This window comes from Mesoplodon densirostris, chromosome 4 (assembly GCF_025265405.1).
Source record: "Mesoplodon densirostris isolate mMesDen1 chromosome 4, mMesDen1 primary haplotype, whole genome shotgun sequence".
Taxonomy (NCBI): Eukaryota; Metazoa; Chordata; class Mammalia; order Artiodactyla; family Ziphiidae; genus Mesoplodon; species Mesoplodon densirostris.
This window is the reverse complement of record NC_082664.1, coordinates 14,341,930-14,356,402: the sequence shown is the minus strand read 5'-3', so window position 1 is coordinate 14,356,402 and position 14,473 is coordinate 14,341,930. Positions and strand designations below refer to the sequence as shown.

The window sequence follows — 14,473 nt, the reverse complement described above, 5'->3', positions numbered from 1 at the left end:
CCCGAGACAGGCGTTAAGCCAAACCAAACCTAAACTAAACTATAATAAAGGGCTTTAAAATGGATAGGAATATTAGCTCTAAAGGAACATCCCTATTTTTCAGAGGCAGTGTTAACTAGCTTTCCTTCTGTACTTGCTTTTCCTCCTGGCCATCTGGACAAATTAGAAAATAAACAAACTCACTCTAATTCATGTATTGGTTTATGTCTATAAGTCTAAATGATACTGTGATAGTATGAACTGATGTAACCATTCTTTTCTCATTCAACTGTATTCAAGCTATTCAACACTGCCTCTTCTCTGCCCCATGGATAATCCAGGCCCCCTTTCTACCCACGTCAGTCACTGTCTGCTAAACTGCCATGTCTTATATTATTCAAATTCAACCCTCTGTTCTGTTTTCTTTATTCTCCTTCTGCCACGAAAAACAACCTCAGGTAATACTTACTGAATTGAATCCCACAGATACCCTATTAATATATTGCTCTTATAATCTAAGATGTCATCCTTGATAGTAAGATACACAATTATTTTATGTACCATTAAGAAAGAAAAAGCATTATCAATTAGAATAGTAAAATGTTGTCCACTGTAAGCTGCATACTGATTTCAGAGATGGTAAAATGTGAAACTTGTACTTCTTGGTTGATGACATTCAGTAAGTATAATCAACTAACATAAAATGTTTTTATTATGCCCTCTTGTGGAAGCAATGGAGGTAAAACATTAAATTACAGACCTTCAAAGTTTTCAGCTAAAATGGGTTTTAGAGATCATTTAGTTCATTCTCTTTATTTGATCCAGATGGAAATCGAAGCCCAGAAATCAGAACTAACCTTTTCACTTAAACATTTGGGAGGGTCAGTCTCTTGACTTTCTAGTTCGTGTTCTTTCCTAGCATATGATTACAATACAAGCCTATGATTACAAGCGTATGATTTGTGCTTGTCTCTTGTACATACATTAAGAGAAACTTCTAGAGTAAAGGGGTAATTTAAAGAAATATACTGTTAGCAGGAGAACGTTTAGTATGGAGAAAATTGAATGCTCTTACAATCCTCTCCACCTCCACCCCATTTGGGTCTTTACAAGTAGAATTTTGGTCTTTCCTGAAGTGTCCCTGTCATTTAAAAAGTCAAGGCAATTAAATAACCTAAAATTACTATTCTAAGCTATAGAACAGAGAAATTTCTCTAATATGAAAGCTATTTTGCAATATTCACAAGTACAGGGAACCGTGGAGAAAAAGAACCTAGGAAAATATGATTTGGGGTATTTTGCTTGAGTACGTTCTTGAATTTTACCTTATTGTTAATTTTTGAGCCGAACTTCTGAACAAGATATATGAAATAGTTTGTTCAAATGTTAACCTTTCCAAACCATATTAATCTATGAAATGCACATGCTGAGAAATTAATTTTATTCTAAAGGTACTTCTCACTATGTTACTGAACTTCTGTAAGATGAACAGTAATGATTTTTTAAATGGTTACACCAAGAGACTGAAATAAATGTGCCCTTTTTTGAGTACATAAGTACAGAGAGAGAATTCTTATTCTCAATTACTATTTGTTTTTCTATATTAAAAACACAATAAATAACAACATGAAAGCTTGCTCTGCAGCAGTTTTTTTCTTTGTTTTGGTGTGATATTTTCATTAATTTTGGTGATAATAATGTAAAAGCTCAGTCTGCAAAGTAAAAATAAGACCTTGATGGTCCCTTTTGAGCATAAATATTTAGGTCATGCTTGTTGATACGATGAAATTATTTAAAAGTCATGAGCTCAGAGTTTCAGAAATCGAGGTCATGGTATCCCAGGTTGACCATTTAGATTGAAATAACTAGCCAACTCAGTCTATTTAACTTTTTTTTCCAGTTATCTAAAATTTTGGTCATTTTTTGGACAACACTGAGCATACTAGGTTGAGCAGACGTGTTGGTGCTCTTCAGAATGGTCTTATTAGGCTTTTGCAGAGTAAGAAAAGCACTGTTTCAAGTACAAAGAAAATAAATGAATAATTCTCTCTATATTATAATATGTAACTGAGAAAGAGGCTGATTTTGAATTTTCTAAGATTTCTTCTGGGAAAAGAAGAGATGAAATCACCATCTAAAAAGTATACCACAGTGGCAGTAATAGCTCGTGAAGTGAGAAATAAAAAATATAATAAAATTCTCCTTAGTCTATATGCCTAAATCTTGAGATAACAAATGGAAATCAATACTCAGAAACCCTAACCAGTAAGTATGTAGAAAATCAAATGTTATTATAATCCTCCTCTCTCTCCCTTCAAATAGGGAGAAAAAGACCATTTAGGTCCCTACAAGTAGAATTCTGATTCTTCTTAAAGGGTCCCTGTCATTTAAAAATTGGGAGAAAATGACTCTGAAACAGCCCAAGTTCACTCATTCCACCAAGAACGCCAAGTACCCTGAAAACAGCAGGGCATATAAGACCATCTGTTCAATACGTTTCACCTGAAAAAAGAGATGTTCTTTGATTTCATCTGCATCACGTGGACCACATCCCAGTCTTTTCTTGGGATCTTTCATCAAGAGACGCTGAATTAGGTCTTTGGCTACAGCACTCATTTCTTGGGGATACGGAGGCTCGCTTTTTAATATTCTCCTGTAGGCAGATAAAACTTGCTGTTAAAAGAACCACAGGATGAAGTTATAGTGACTGTATTCTTCGCAGAAAACAAGTATGGCACAACACACTCTGAAATTGAACTATATGTGAAAAACGGAGATAAAAATATGAGATACCATAAAATCAAATTTCTCAAACTTAAGCAGAAACAAAAAGCATTGATCATTTTCCAGTATAAGTCAATCCTCATGGGAAGCTAACATCCCAAATATTTAATTAGAGAAAAAAGGCTTGAGGTTGGATTAGATCTCCTATCTATGGACTAGACTCTATGAGTAAAACTTTTACAATGGAAACAACCTTAATAAACTCAGAGAAGAGAATTCAGCACTCAGATTTGGAAGGACAAAAGAAATCCCAACTCTACCTGCCTAGCTTCTCTTGCCCTGTGTGCCAGTGAACATAAGGTGCCAGCGGGAATGGAGAGGGAAGGAAGCCCCAGAAAGGGAGAGTCAGAACCCGTTGGATGTGGCTCAACTCTGGATACCAGAGCTGGCGGCTCTTCATGGGATGAAAGCATCTGCTTATTTTCTGCGACACTAAAACAGACTGGCAAGCCTTAGAAGGCAAGTGGTGCTCAAAGATGGAGTAAACGCTACTACTTATTACAGAAAGTAAAAAAATTAAGATAATCAGGTTTCTTGATGAAATATTTTTAATTATTCTAAGGTCACAGATGAAATCGATCCAATCCAAATGTACCTTTGCCCCTCTTAAAAGCCAGAGCAATAGTTTAATGAGAAAGAAATAATGGAAGAGGCTGATGGAAATTAAGAAGCTTAGCATAGTACACATGGAGATAAACAGTTTCTCAATTATTTGGTTTGCAAAAAGATCCCCTGTTGTTCATTAAAATAGTAATAACTGTTGTGGAACAAAAAATAGATAATAAGTTAATAAGAGATAGTACAGTGCAGTAAGAACAGGAATTTGGAGCCTTTTGGGATCAAGTTCAAGCACTGGCTCTGCCGCTTATTGGCTGTGTGACCTTAAAATAGTTAATTAATGCCTTTGTACCACAGTTTCCTCAACCGCTTTTTCAACCGCAGTACCTGCCTAAAATGGGTATTATGCCTCTTAAATGAGTGAAGATGTGATGTACGGTGCTTGGCACTGCCCCTGAAACATAGCAAATGCTTGATAAATATGAGCTACTCACTGTCCTGCTCCCTCATTTAAGGCAACCGCAAAGAAAACAGACAGCCTGTAGCAAGGAGCACTGAGCATCAGGGAAATGATGGTGGGATGGTAACTTCTGACTGAACATTCCAGCAGTGTTGTTCATTTCAAAGCGAATTCTACTTCTAGCACTCCATCCTGGGAAACTAAGAAAATGCTGAAAGAACAAGCAAAAAAAAAAAAAAAAAAGCAGCAGAACCCTCTTTTCTTTCTGATTCTTTACTGTTTTCCCATGGCTCACTGCCCGTCAGGGTTGCAGCATTAGAGAATAATCCTCTCCTGACATAAGGTGCGGGCGCCCTGTTTCTCAGGGAACAGCAAGCATAGCCTGTTCCATTTCTCCATCTTTAATGCCCTTTCTGCAGGCAAGGGTTTCTTGTGTAAAAGGACCAGGCTCTAGATTCACGGCTGCTGAACCACGTGTAGAAAGAAGCACTTTGGCTGACTTCATCTGAGGGTACCGACTCTGTACTGTTACTCTTACACCTAAGTCAGTGACGTTTACTGGCAGTCTGCTCCGTACCAAGCACTGGGGGAAGGAATGGTCAGTCTTGTTGACCGTGGTGGGTTCGTGGAGAAGGAGGGCCAGCGAGAGAGCCATGAGCACCTGAAGAGAGGCACGGCCCCACTGAAATGCCCAGACTTGAAGGAGGCACAGGAGACCCCGTGCACACTTCAGGGCAGTAGTCTGGACACACGAACAACAGCATCGGTGTGCCACCGAGGTGTGCGTCAGGTCCACATGCAAGGGAATGAGAGGTTTAGATTCGGGTGAGGCAGGGATCAGATCGGGAAGAAACTGTGTAGAAATCTACAGGAATTCCTGCTGAACACAGTGCTGATGAGGGAACGTGCAGAACAAACAGCGATGGCCCCAACCCCTCCCCTTTCCTGAGTGAGAATACCAGAGCCAGAAGCAGCGGGAGCAGACCCGCACAGAGCATGCTGAACACCCAGCCGACGTAGAGGAGTGACAGCAGGAGCCTTGCTGGAGACTCACGGAAGGACCACTGCTGTTGTCATATAAGCAGAGTGAGACAGGGTTTCCTTAGCGAAGTGGAGAGGCTCTGAAGCCCAGGAAGAGGACCAGAAACTGGGGATGGGGTGGTAAGGAGATAGTAGGCTCAACCCTTTCCTCCACGGGAAGATGATCCCGGATTTACCTTCTTCTTATACTGTTTCCTTGAAACGCACTGGGTCAAGATGGATGTGAAATGTCAGGTGTGCAGTTATTCTGAAGCTACCCCTGAGAAGTGAACCACACCTGGCCAGACAGGTGTGAACAGGCACGTAGGTCCTGGGGGTTGTCTTGTCCAGTACTATTTAAAACATATTCACGAGCCTCTGTGTGTTCTCTCTTATTCCCAAGGGTGTCCTTGTGGGGACTTGGAAGCTGTGTTCGCGGGAGTTAGAAGACAGACTTCCTGCGCTGAGTTTCCTCTGCTGGGTGGTCCATGCCCTCCCACTAGGTCCCATCACTAATGGCTGAGTGTGTCCCTTCTGGGCTGGGAAATCAGGCCTAGGTGGTTGGAAGGACCTCTGATGAGATGTGTTTGATGTTGTCATGCCGATACACTATGCTTCCTGACCTGTATCCTTCCAGAAAGCTAAGTAAAACTGGTGCCAGATTCCAGCCTATTGTGCCCTGTGAGTATGAATGTCAGTCTGAGGGCCACCCCACCGTGGCTGTGCAGAGTGGGCGCTGAGAAATGCGGGTGCAGGTGGAGGATTTCTGTGGGATGCCCACTTGTAACAATACCAGGGCATCTTGCAACAAGGGCTGGGAGACATTTCTTGGGTGTTGGCTGACACTTTACCTCTTCCAATGTGCTTGATTTCTGAACTGGTAATAACCCAGAGCTATTTTTTCTTGCTTCCAAATGAATCTTAGAGCCCTCTGTAAAATCAGAACAAGCTCTGAATTAACATATCACGTTGAACACTTCACGTGTATATTATCATTCAATCCATACAAAAATCCTATCAGAAGGCTATTATTATCCCTGTCTTACAGAAGAGGAAAGATTCCTTTCAAAAAAACCCAAGAAATATACATATGAATTAAAATTTCAACCAGATATTTTAGAACCTGGATAATATTAATATTTATTTGCAAGAATTAGTGATAACACAGCTAAGAAAATTTTGAAAAAGAAAATAACTGGGGAGAATTTGCCTAACTACATAGTAAAATGTATTATAAAACAAAACTGTGAAAGTGAAGTGGTAGTCAAATAAATTAACAGCCATATCAAGTGAATAGAAGAGACAACTTGAAAAATAACCAGGCATATACAAAAACTTACATTGTTTTTAAAAAGTGACCAGCCAACATAGGAAAGACCGCATTGTTTGACAAATGTGTTGGGTAAACCAGCTATGTGGGAAAGAAACAAACAAGGCAAGACCCTTGCCTTATACCATAAGCCCAAATAAACTCTGAATGGATTGAGGAAGTACATGTAAAATGCAAAATGAAATAAAATTAAAATGTATAATAATATATAAATGAAAATAAAATTTCTTCCTATTCATGGATGGAAGTTTCTGAAAACCCCCGTGGTAAAAAAATGCACAACTGATTAGCTTAAGAATTTATGGAGTAAAGGGTGAGGCCATCAAGATTAAAATTAAACCTATGATGGAGAGAGAGGTAGGTAGGTACGAAATAGTCAAGGATGGTAAAATATTCACGGTAGAATCATGGCAGCGAGTATGTAGGTGTCCACCGTAACAAATATTTGCAACTTTTCATAATAAAATGTGGCGGAAAGAGTGAACCTACGAAACTTGGCACCTGTGTTTTGTATGTTCACTAAAACATAACAACAAAGAACTGTCCCAATAAAAAGTTATCAGTGACCTTTAGGACAGTGGTTTATGCTCACCTCATCCCTCCACATCACCCACCCACATCACCTACATCCTACAAAATTGCCGTTTCCCCCACTCTTTAACCTTTTCCTTTATTTTTCTTCATGGAATTTATAGACTACTATATATTTATTTGTCTGTTATTTATCTCTTCCAACTAAAATGTAAGCTCAATGGGAGTAGGGATTCTTTTTTTTTTTTTTTTTTTTTAAAGCAGTCTTGTTCACTGCTTTATTCCCTGGGGCCTAGAACACTGCTTTAGCCTAGAGCAAGTCCTCAACAAATATTTACTAAATCAATACATGTCTAATTGTTCTCCATTTACTATATGAGGAGCTTTCCTCCTCAGTTTCCACAGATGCCTGCAGATAACTTTTTCACTTTTTTGCAGATAGCAAAAGATGAGTTGATTATTTCTATTTTTCCTCCATTTATAAGTTCACAATCTTCCCCATTTCATTGTGCTCTCACTTCCTGGTTCCCCAGTGGTCCCCAAATCACAGAATCACATACATGCCTGCCTGAGTTAGAAAGATTTTTCACTGAACTACTGACTCTTAATTTTTGTGCAACACAAGGGGGATAGTAAAGCATATCATGGTGTTATCTACTCAGTGGTATACTATACAGCCATTACAAAAGTATGTTTATGAAGAGTTTGTAATTAGAGAATGCTTATAAATTTACACAAAAACTGCAAAATATAAAGTTAATTTCTAGGGCTTCCCTGGTGGCGCAGTGGTTGAGAGTCCACCTGCCGATGCAGGGGACGCGGGTTCATGCCCCGGTCCAGGAAGATCCCACATGCCACGGAGCGGCTGGGCCCGTGAGCCATGGCCGCTGAGCCTGCGCGTCCGGAGCCTGTGCTCCACAACGGGAGAGGCCACAACAGTGAGAGGCCCGCGTACCGCAATAAATAAATAAATAAATAAATAGAAATAAAGTTAATTTCTAGCATGAGCTCAACATGATTCACGTGAAGAAGACTAATGGGGAATAGTAGCAGTGTTCACCTCTGGGTGTTATTACTGCTGTTTTCCTCCTATGCACGCTTTAAACTATAGTGAACATTACTTTTAAGAATAGGAATGATAAAATGAACTTCATTTACAAGATCACGGACCCACTGAGAGCACTACCCAGACTGGCGAGGACTCCAGGGAGTCTGCAGGCCCCTGTGCTTGTTTCCCCACCGTCTGAAAGGCATTTCCTTCTACCCTCCGCCTTTGCAAACCTCATTGGCGCTGTCAGCCCAGCCCATGCTATCTCTCCATCAGGAGGGCGTCCCTGACGCTCCCAAACCCAAGGGACTGTGCCACCTCTGTACTTCCACAGCATTCATCTCACCACTCAAACATGTGTCAACACTCCCTCTTATGATGAACTGTCATCTATTTATTCCATATCTTCCCAAACAGTATGTAAGTTTTCTTAGGGCAAGAACTATGTGCTTCTATTTCTCTTCCTCCTAGGAGTTAAAAATCACTCAACAAATACTCAAGTGATTAATGAAATCAATCCCTCTGTTGTCTCTGGACCAGTCCTTCCCAATCCTTTACCTGAAATAAGCATCTGCCCCACCAGCAAACAGCCACACGGAACCAAGTGTTACCCAGGAAAGAGCATGAAGCAACTTTCCAGTCACGCTGCACTTGACTCCAGTCCCACCTCCCTGTAGCTCTGAGTCTTTAGGTAACTGAAGCTTAGCTTCCTCGTCTGTAGGACAGCACATGCTGCTACCTAATTTTCAGGGTTGTAAGGATTCAAGGCCATGATGTGGGTGACTTTGAGCACAGAGGTTGGCACACAGTGGGGCCCTTAGCCTGGCTACTCCACAGGAGCGCCCCTTCTCTGAGCCTCAAGACTGGCTGCCCAGAGAGGACGGTCCCATGCGGTCATTTCCCTCTGCATGTCACTGAGCTCTTTCTTGATCCAGATCCACCTAACCTGTGCTTCCTGAGGCCACATCCACTGGGTGATTAAGAATAATGAGATGAGATTCTTTGGCTGGTACCCTTGCTGGCTTTTGCGGAGGTCTCATCCAGTAATTCCTGGGAGTCCCCAGGGCATGTCTTCTGTGAGCTATGAGTACTCCTCTTCGCTCTCTCCTACAGCATCTCGTTTAGTCTTTCCCCCAGGTCCCTAACAAGACCTCCATCCCCCACTGCCTGAGAAGCCACCTGACAGGTCCCACTCCTGCTGCTGCTTCTGGAGCTGGGGAGAAAATACCTGTTTCTCATGAGATTAGAGGAACCAAAGATGTGTGCGTGATCTTGTAAAGATTTGGGCTAAATTCCTTTTCTTTTCAACTTATAGCATCTCCTCCCTAAAAGCGACAGATGAAACCTAGAATTGTCCTTCCTCACTCAATGGCTAAGGCCTCTGTGAACCCAGCTGGTCTGCCTGGGCTCCTCTCTCTTTGACGCCCGCACAGTCAGATTACTGATGGGTCTACTAGACCAGTTTATCAGACGTGCCTGAACGCATCTTAATCTCAGAGGTGGGCCCGGCTTAGGCTAAAGCTGGGATCCCATTTCACTCACCAGGGCTTTACCGGCAGACCTCTTCCCAGGCCCTCCTCCTTGCTACACCCTGTTCTGTGGCCCAGACGATGCTTTCCAAGCTGGTACTTCTCCACCCCCTCCATTATCTGTGTTAGAGTGCCCCTCCTAACAGGGCAAGATGACAGGGATAGGAGAGGGCCTTGGGGGTTCCTGAGGACCAAGTGGCTGCATGTGACGACAAACTAAGGCTGTGTTGGGGGCCAAGAGCAGAGTGGAGCACACGGAATTTCAAAGAGATTGCTGAACAGAAAGGAGCCCAGGCAGAGAACAAGAGCCAGAGTACAGAGCCAAGATGCTCATCCAAAAGGATGGGGCTCTTCCGGGAGGCCCTGGAGAACCACGGCACGTAAGGAACAGCAGATCACGCCGCAAACCAAAATAGATGGCGGATTTGTGAAGGCAGAGGCTAACTCTTCTTTCCACGGCCTTTTCCAGTAGCTGTGAGGCTGACCTTTGAGGCTCCAGGTGGATGGGAGCAGTGGAGAACCGGCTGGGGTGGAAATCAGAGGTGGCAGCGAAGCAGGAGGTGGAGGGGAAGCTCAGGAAATGGCAACCACTCTGATGGCGTCTCTGAGGGGCCCTCTCCACGGCGGGAATGATTAGCCCTATGTTTTATGAAGGGCTCCAAACCCTCTCCCCACCCAGGGCGTGCTTCAGAGGCAAATTAGTCATTCAGTACCATTTGGCCCTTCCCCACCACGTGTTATGCAAGGGAAGCAGGAGGGAAAAGATCCAAAGGATGATAAGAGGGAAGATGGAAAGCTGAGGATTATGATGCCAAGGGAAGGGTCATTTTCACCCTGCTCCTCTCCCATCACTGGACTCCGGTCTGAAGCTGCTGTAATTGCATCCTGTTAAATTACAGGTAGAGGAATAGCTCTTGTGACAAACATTAATAGATTTGGGGTAACGAGTCAAAAAACACCTGGGAAATATAGATACTGCTATTGGATACAAAAATACTTAGAGAGAAGAAAAGAAAAAAACAAATTGCATATGGGGAATTAAGAAGGCTTTATAAAATATGCTGACAAAAAGATTTCATCATAAAGACCTAAGAAGAATAAGAAAGCCAAGGAAAAATATAAATTTGATCTCTTCTTAGCGTAAGAAATAATGATACTTGTTGTTATTCTATATATAACTCTGAACGCAAGACATCAATAAACAGAAAATGTAAAATGATACAAATGGGCTAATTCAATATGTTACTGAATAATTAACATGGATAAAACAGAAAATACAACAGAATTACTGTTTTTTGATTTTGCATTTAGAAGACTAAATTAGCACATCACACAAAACCAATGTTTTAAAATAATTACTTAAAGAGAAACACTCGTTGCGAGGACAAATAAATTCTTACCTAAACCAGGGGCCAGCAAACTTTTTTGTAAAAGGCCCATGGTAGGCAGATTTCTAAGCTGCCCAATGATCACTGTCTCCTTGTATTCACAGCCTCGTGTTGCCTGGACCTAGTGACTTTCTTATAACCAATATTATTCAGCAAAGATGAGAGAATGCCACTTTCATGATTAGGTTACAAAACATTCCATCTTCCTAGCAGACTCTTTCTATTGCTTTCCCAGCTTGTATGCTTCGATGAAGAAGCTGCCATGTTGGAAAGGCCCACACAGCAAGGAAGTGAGGGTGGTTGGTCTTCAGCCAACAGCCAGCAAGGAAATGAGGCTCTCAGTCCAACAACCCAGAGGAACTGAATCCTGCCAACAACCACATGCACTTCGAAGCATATCCTTTCCCAGTTGATCCTTGAGATACTGAAAGCCCAGCCAACACCTTGATTGCAGCCTGTGAGTGACCTTGAAGGGGAGGACTTAGCTAAGCTGTGCCCAGATTCCTGATCTACAGAAACGCTGAGATAATAAATGTATGTTGTCTTAGGCCACTAAGTTTTGAGCTCATTTGTTACTGAGCAATGGATAATGGGTAACTAATACAAGGCCAGACAATACATTCTTCAGGCTTTGGAAGCTATATGGTCTCTGGGGCAACTACTCAATTCTGCTGCTGCAGCATGAAAGCAGCCAGACATGATACGTAAATGGATGAGTACTCTGTGTTCTAATAAAACTTAACTGATGGACACCGAAATTTAAATTTCATCTAATTTTCACATGTCACAAAATATTGTTCACCTTTTGAGTTTTTCAACCACTTAAGAACGTAAAAACCATTCTTAGCTCACAGGCTACACAAAAACAGGCAGCAGAATGGATTTGGCCTGCAGGCCATAGTTTGCCAACCCCCTATCTAAACAACACCTACAGCTCTGTTTAAACCATTATTTTTATAACACTTAGACTTGAATTTATATAACATTATGCGTAGGATAGCACTATGAAACACATTAGTAAAGTATACTTTATTGATGGATAATGAAATACCAAATAAACATCTCTTGGCAAGTATTTTGTAAATTTCCAAGGCAGAGAAAGTGAGACAGAGACAACCCTGCCGGAGGTGATGGAGGAGCTGCAATCAGAACCTCTACGTCCTGATGCCCAGGTGAGGGTAAATCTAATTATCCTGGTTTACACAGCCCCAGGCAAGAAAAAGCTTCCTTCTTGAAGGGGAGGCAGACAAACTGCTAGCAATACCAGTGGCTGAGGGGACACCTTCCTGTGTGGCAGTAACACATACCCTGAAAGAGGAAGCTCTAGACAGAGGCAGTAAAAGCTAGTGGGAAACATACGTGTACGAAAAGCACATGCTACGTACATGAAATAAATATATGAAAGAGACTCACAGAAAAGCTAAGGAGCTATCATTCACATCTATAATGTTGACAATTTGATGTTTGTTCAGAAAGGTGCAGAGGAATGACGAATCTAGAAATCATTTCACATGAACAGTTAAGAGAACTAGAAAGGTTTACCCTAGATAAAACTATCTTCAGACACCTAAAGCAATGTCTGGAAGAAACCACAGAACCACTCTCTTCTTTAGAGGACAGGACCAGGACCAGGACCAGAACTGACTTGCAGAGGTTAGAGGAAACTAATTCTAGCTTATTTTACGGGAGGAGAAATTCTGATGGAAGGGGCTTCCTTGAAAATACCTTACTCAACAGTGTTATCTGTTTACTGATGGCACTCTGACAGAAAGGAGAGAACCGTCAGGGACACTGATAAAGGGATTCTTACACCATGGAGAAAGTTCTAGTCTCATCCTAAATTCTTATCATATTTAAAAATTTGATAACCAGAGAAAACTTATTTGTCCTGATTTTAGGCTACCTGTAGACAACAACAGGCAAACAGATAACTTGGATAATATATTATTCTGATGCATCTCAAATAAACTCTATAGAAAGTATGCAGAGTTCAGGGGAGATCACAATAATTAAGGAATGGAAGAATTCAATGATCAGAAAAAGCCCTGGCTATTTAAGGCATTTGGGGACAAGGTAATGATACATTTATCTGAATGGTGCATATTTTATGAAGAACAGACTATAAGGGATTTTACACCAGGAAAGACAATCAGAATGCTTATCTTGAAAGGCAAAAGTAATGTGGGATAATTCAGCTATTACACTGTTAGTAAATTTCAAGAAAACAAAACAAAACAAAAAAACCATGGAATCACAGGTTGACACCAAGCTTTAAACAAAATTATTAACAACATGACAAAGTGAATAATTAATTGATTAAAGGGAAAGAATCCTATTTAAATTCTTGAGAAATCTGCTCTAGTTTTAAGACTTTAGACAATCTGATTCAGGCTCTCTTTCTCTTGCTAAAACCAGAATGCCGACTAATTTATCTAAAGGCAATAAAAGCAATTTAAATTTGATCATCTTTTGGTTCAGAATTTTCCTGCCGTTATGATCAGCAATATACCGTCTCTCTACAGGCAGACCTGTGGTGGAATGGAAAACCGTAAAAAGATGATTGCTTGTGTATGTGGAATCAGAAAGAGGGAATTAGTCAGAGGAGCCACTATTTAATGGTGTCAGGCTAAGTCTGCCCTTTCATTTGTCACCGTGACAGGTGTGACCCTGCAAGGGGACCCGAATTCTCAAGACTATGGGCAAGGTTTCCTACAATTCTGAGGCATTTTCAAACTGTCAAAATGCAAATTTTAAATAAGCAAAGTCATGTTTAGAATTTTAATAATAGGCATGATTTAAATTTGATTTTAACAAGAAATATGTCTGATCACTGAGCTTCAAAATTAAATAAGCTGTAATAGTGGGAAATTATTTACTTCCTAATATGTCCTGTAAAAGGTACATTCTAAAAAAATTTAGCAGTTTTATTGAAGTAAAATTGATGTATTATACAATAAACTCACCATATAAAGTGTACAACTGGATAAATTCTGACATATATATATATACACCTGTGAATCCATCCCCACAATCAAGATAATGGACATACCCAATGCCCTCCAAAGTTCCACTGTGTCCCTTTGTCATCTTTCCTGCCCTCCCCCCAATCAACTGTCCCTCAATCAATTCCCACACTTGAGCCAGTTTATATACCCACAACCTCTTGAATAAAGGGGATGGTGGGTCACCTTGAGGAAGGACCCTGAGAATTTGTACTGTTAATCTTCCTCCCAGCCTTCCCCAAAGGGACCCATGGCCTTTTACCAGAGTAACTGTACACTGGGGAAAGGAAATCATCAGACCTTTCGGGGACTACTGGTCACTGGTTCTGAATGGACACTAATTCCAGGAGACCCAAAACATTACTGTGGCCCATCAGCCAGAGTAGGGGCTTATGGAGGTCCAGTAATTAATGGAGTTTTAGCTCAGGTCCATCTCACAGTGGATTCGGTGGGTCCCTGACCCCATCCTGTGGTTACTGTCCCAGGTCAAGAATGCATAATTGGAACAGAGATACCTGGCGGCTGGCAGAATCCCCACACTGGTTCCCTGACCTGTGGAGTGTGGGCAATTCTGGTGGGAAAGGCCAAGTGGAAGCCATTAGAACTGCCTCTACCTAGGAAAATAGTCAATCAAAAAGCAAGACCGCATTCCTGGGGTATTGCCGAGATTAGTGCCACCAGCAAGGACGTGAAAGATGCAGGATTGGTGATTCCTACCACATCCCCACTGAACTCGCCTACCTGGCCTGTGAAGAAGATGGATGGCTCTTGAAGAATGACAGTGCCTTACTGTAAATTTAACCAGGTGGTGACTCCAATTACAGCTGCCGTACCAGTTGTGGTT

At 41.5% G+C, this 14,473-nt stretch overlaps 1 protein-coding gene across 2 annotated transcripts in view; it reads right to left on the bottom strand.

Moving 5' to 3' along the window:
• The window catches only part of RPS6KA5 (ribosomal protein S6 kinase A5), a 191,371-nt gene that overhangs the window by 22,160 nt on the left and 154,738 nt on the right, over positions 1-14,473 (bottom strand). For both annotated transcript variants that reach the window (XM_060095727.1, XM_060095728.1), the window contains exon 8: positions 2,482-2,632. In XM_060095727.1, coding sequence (XP_059951710.1) covers positions 2,482-2,632 — 151 coding nt within the window. The remainder of the gene's footprint in view (positions 1-2,481; positions 2,633-14,473) is intronic.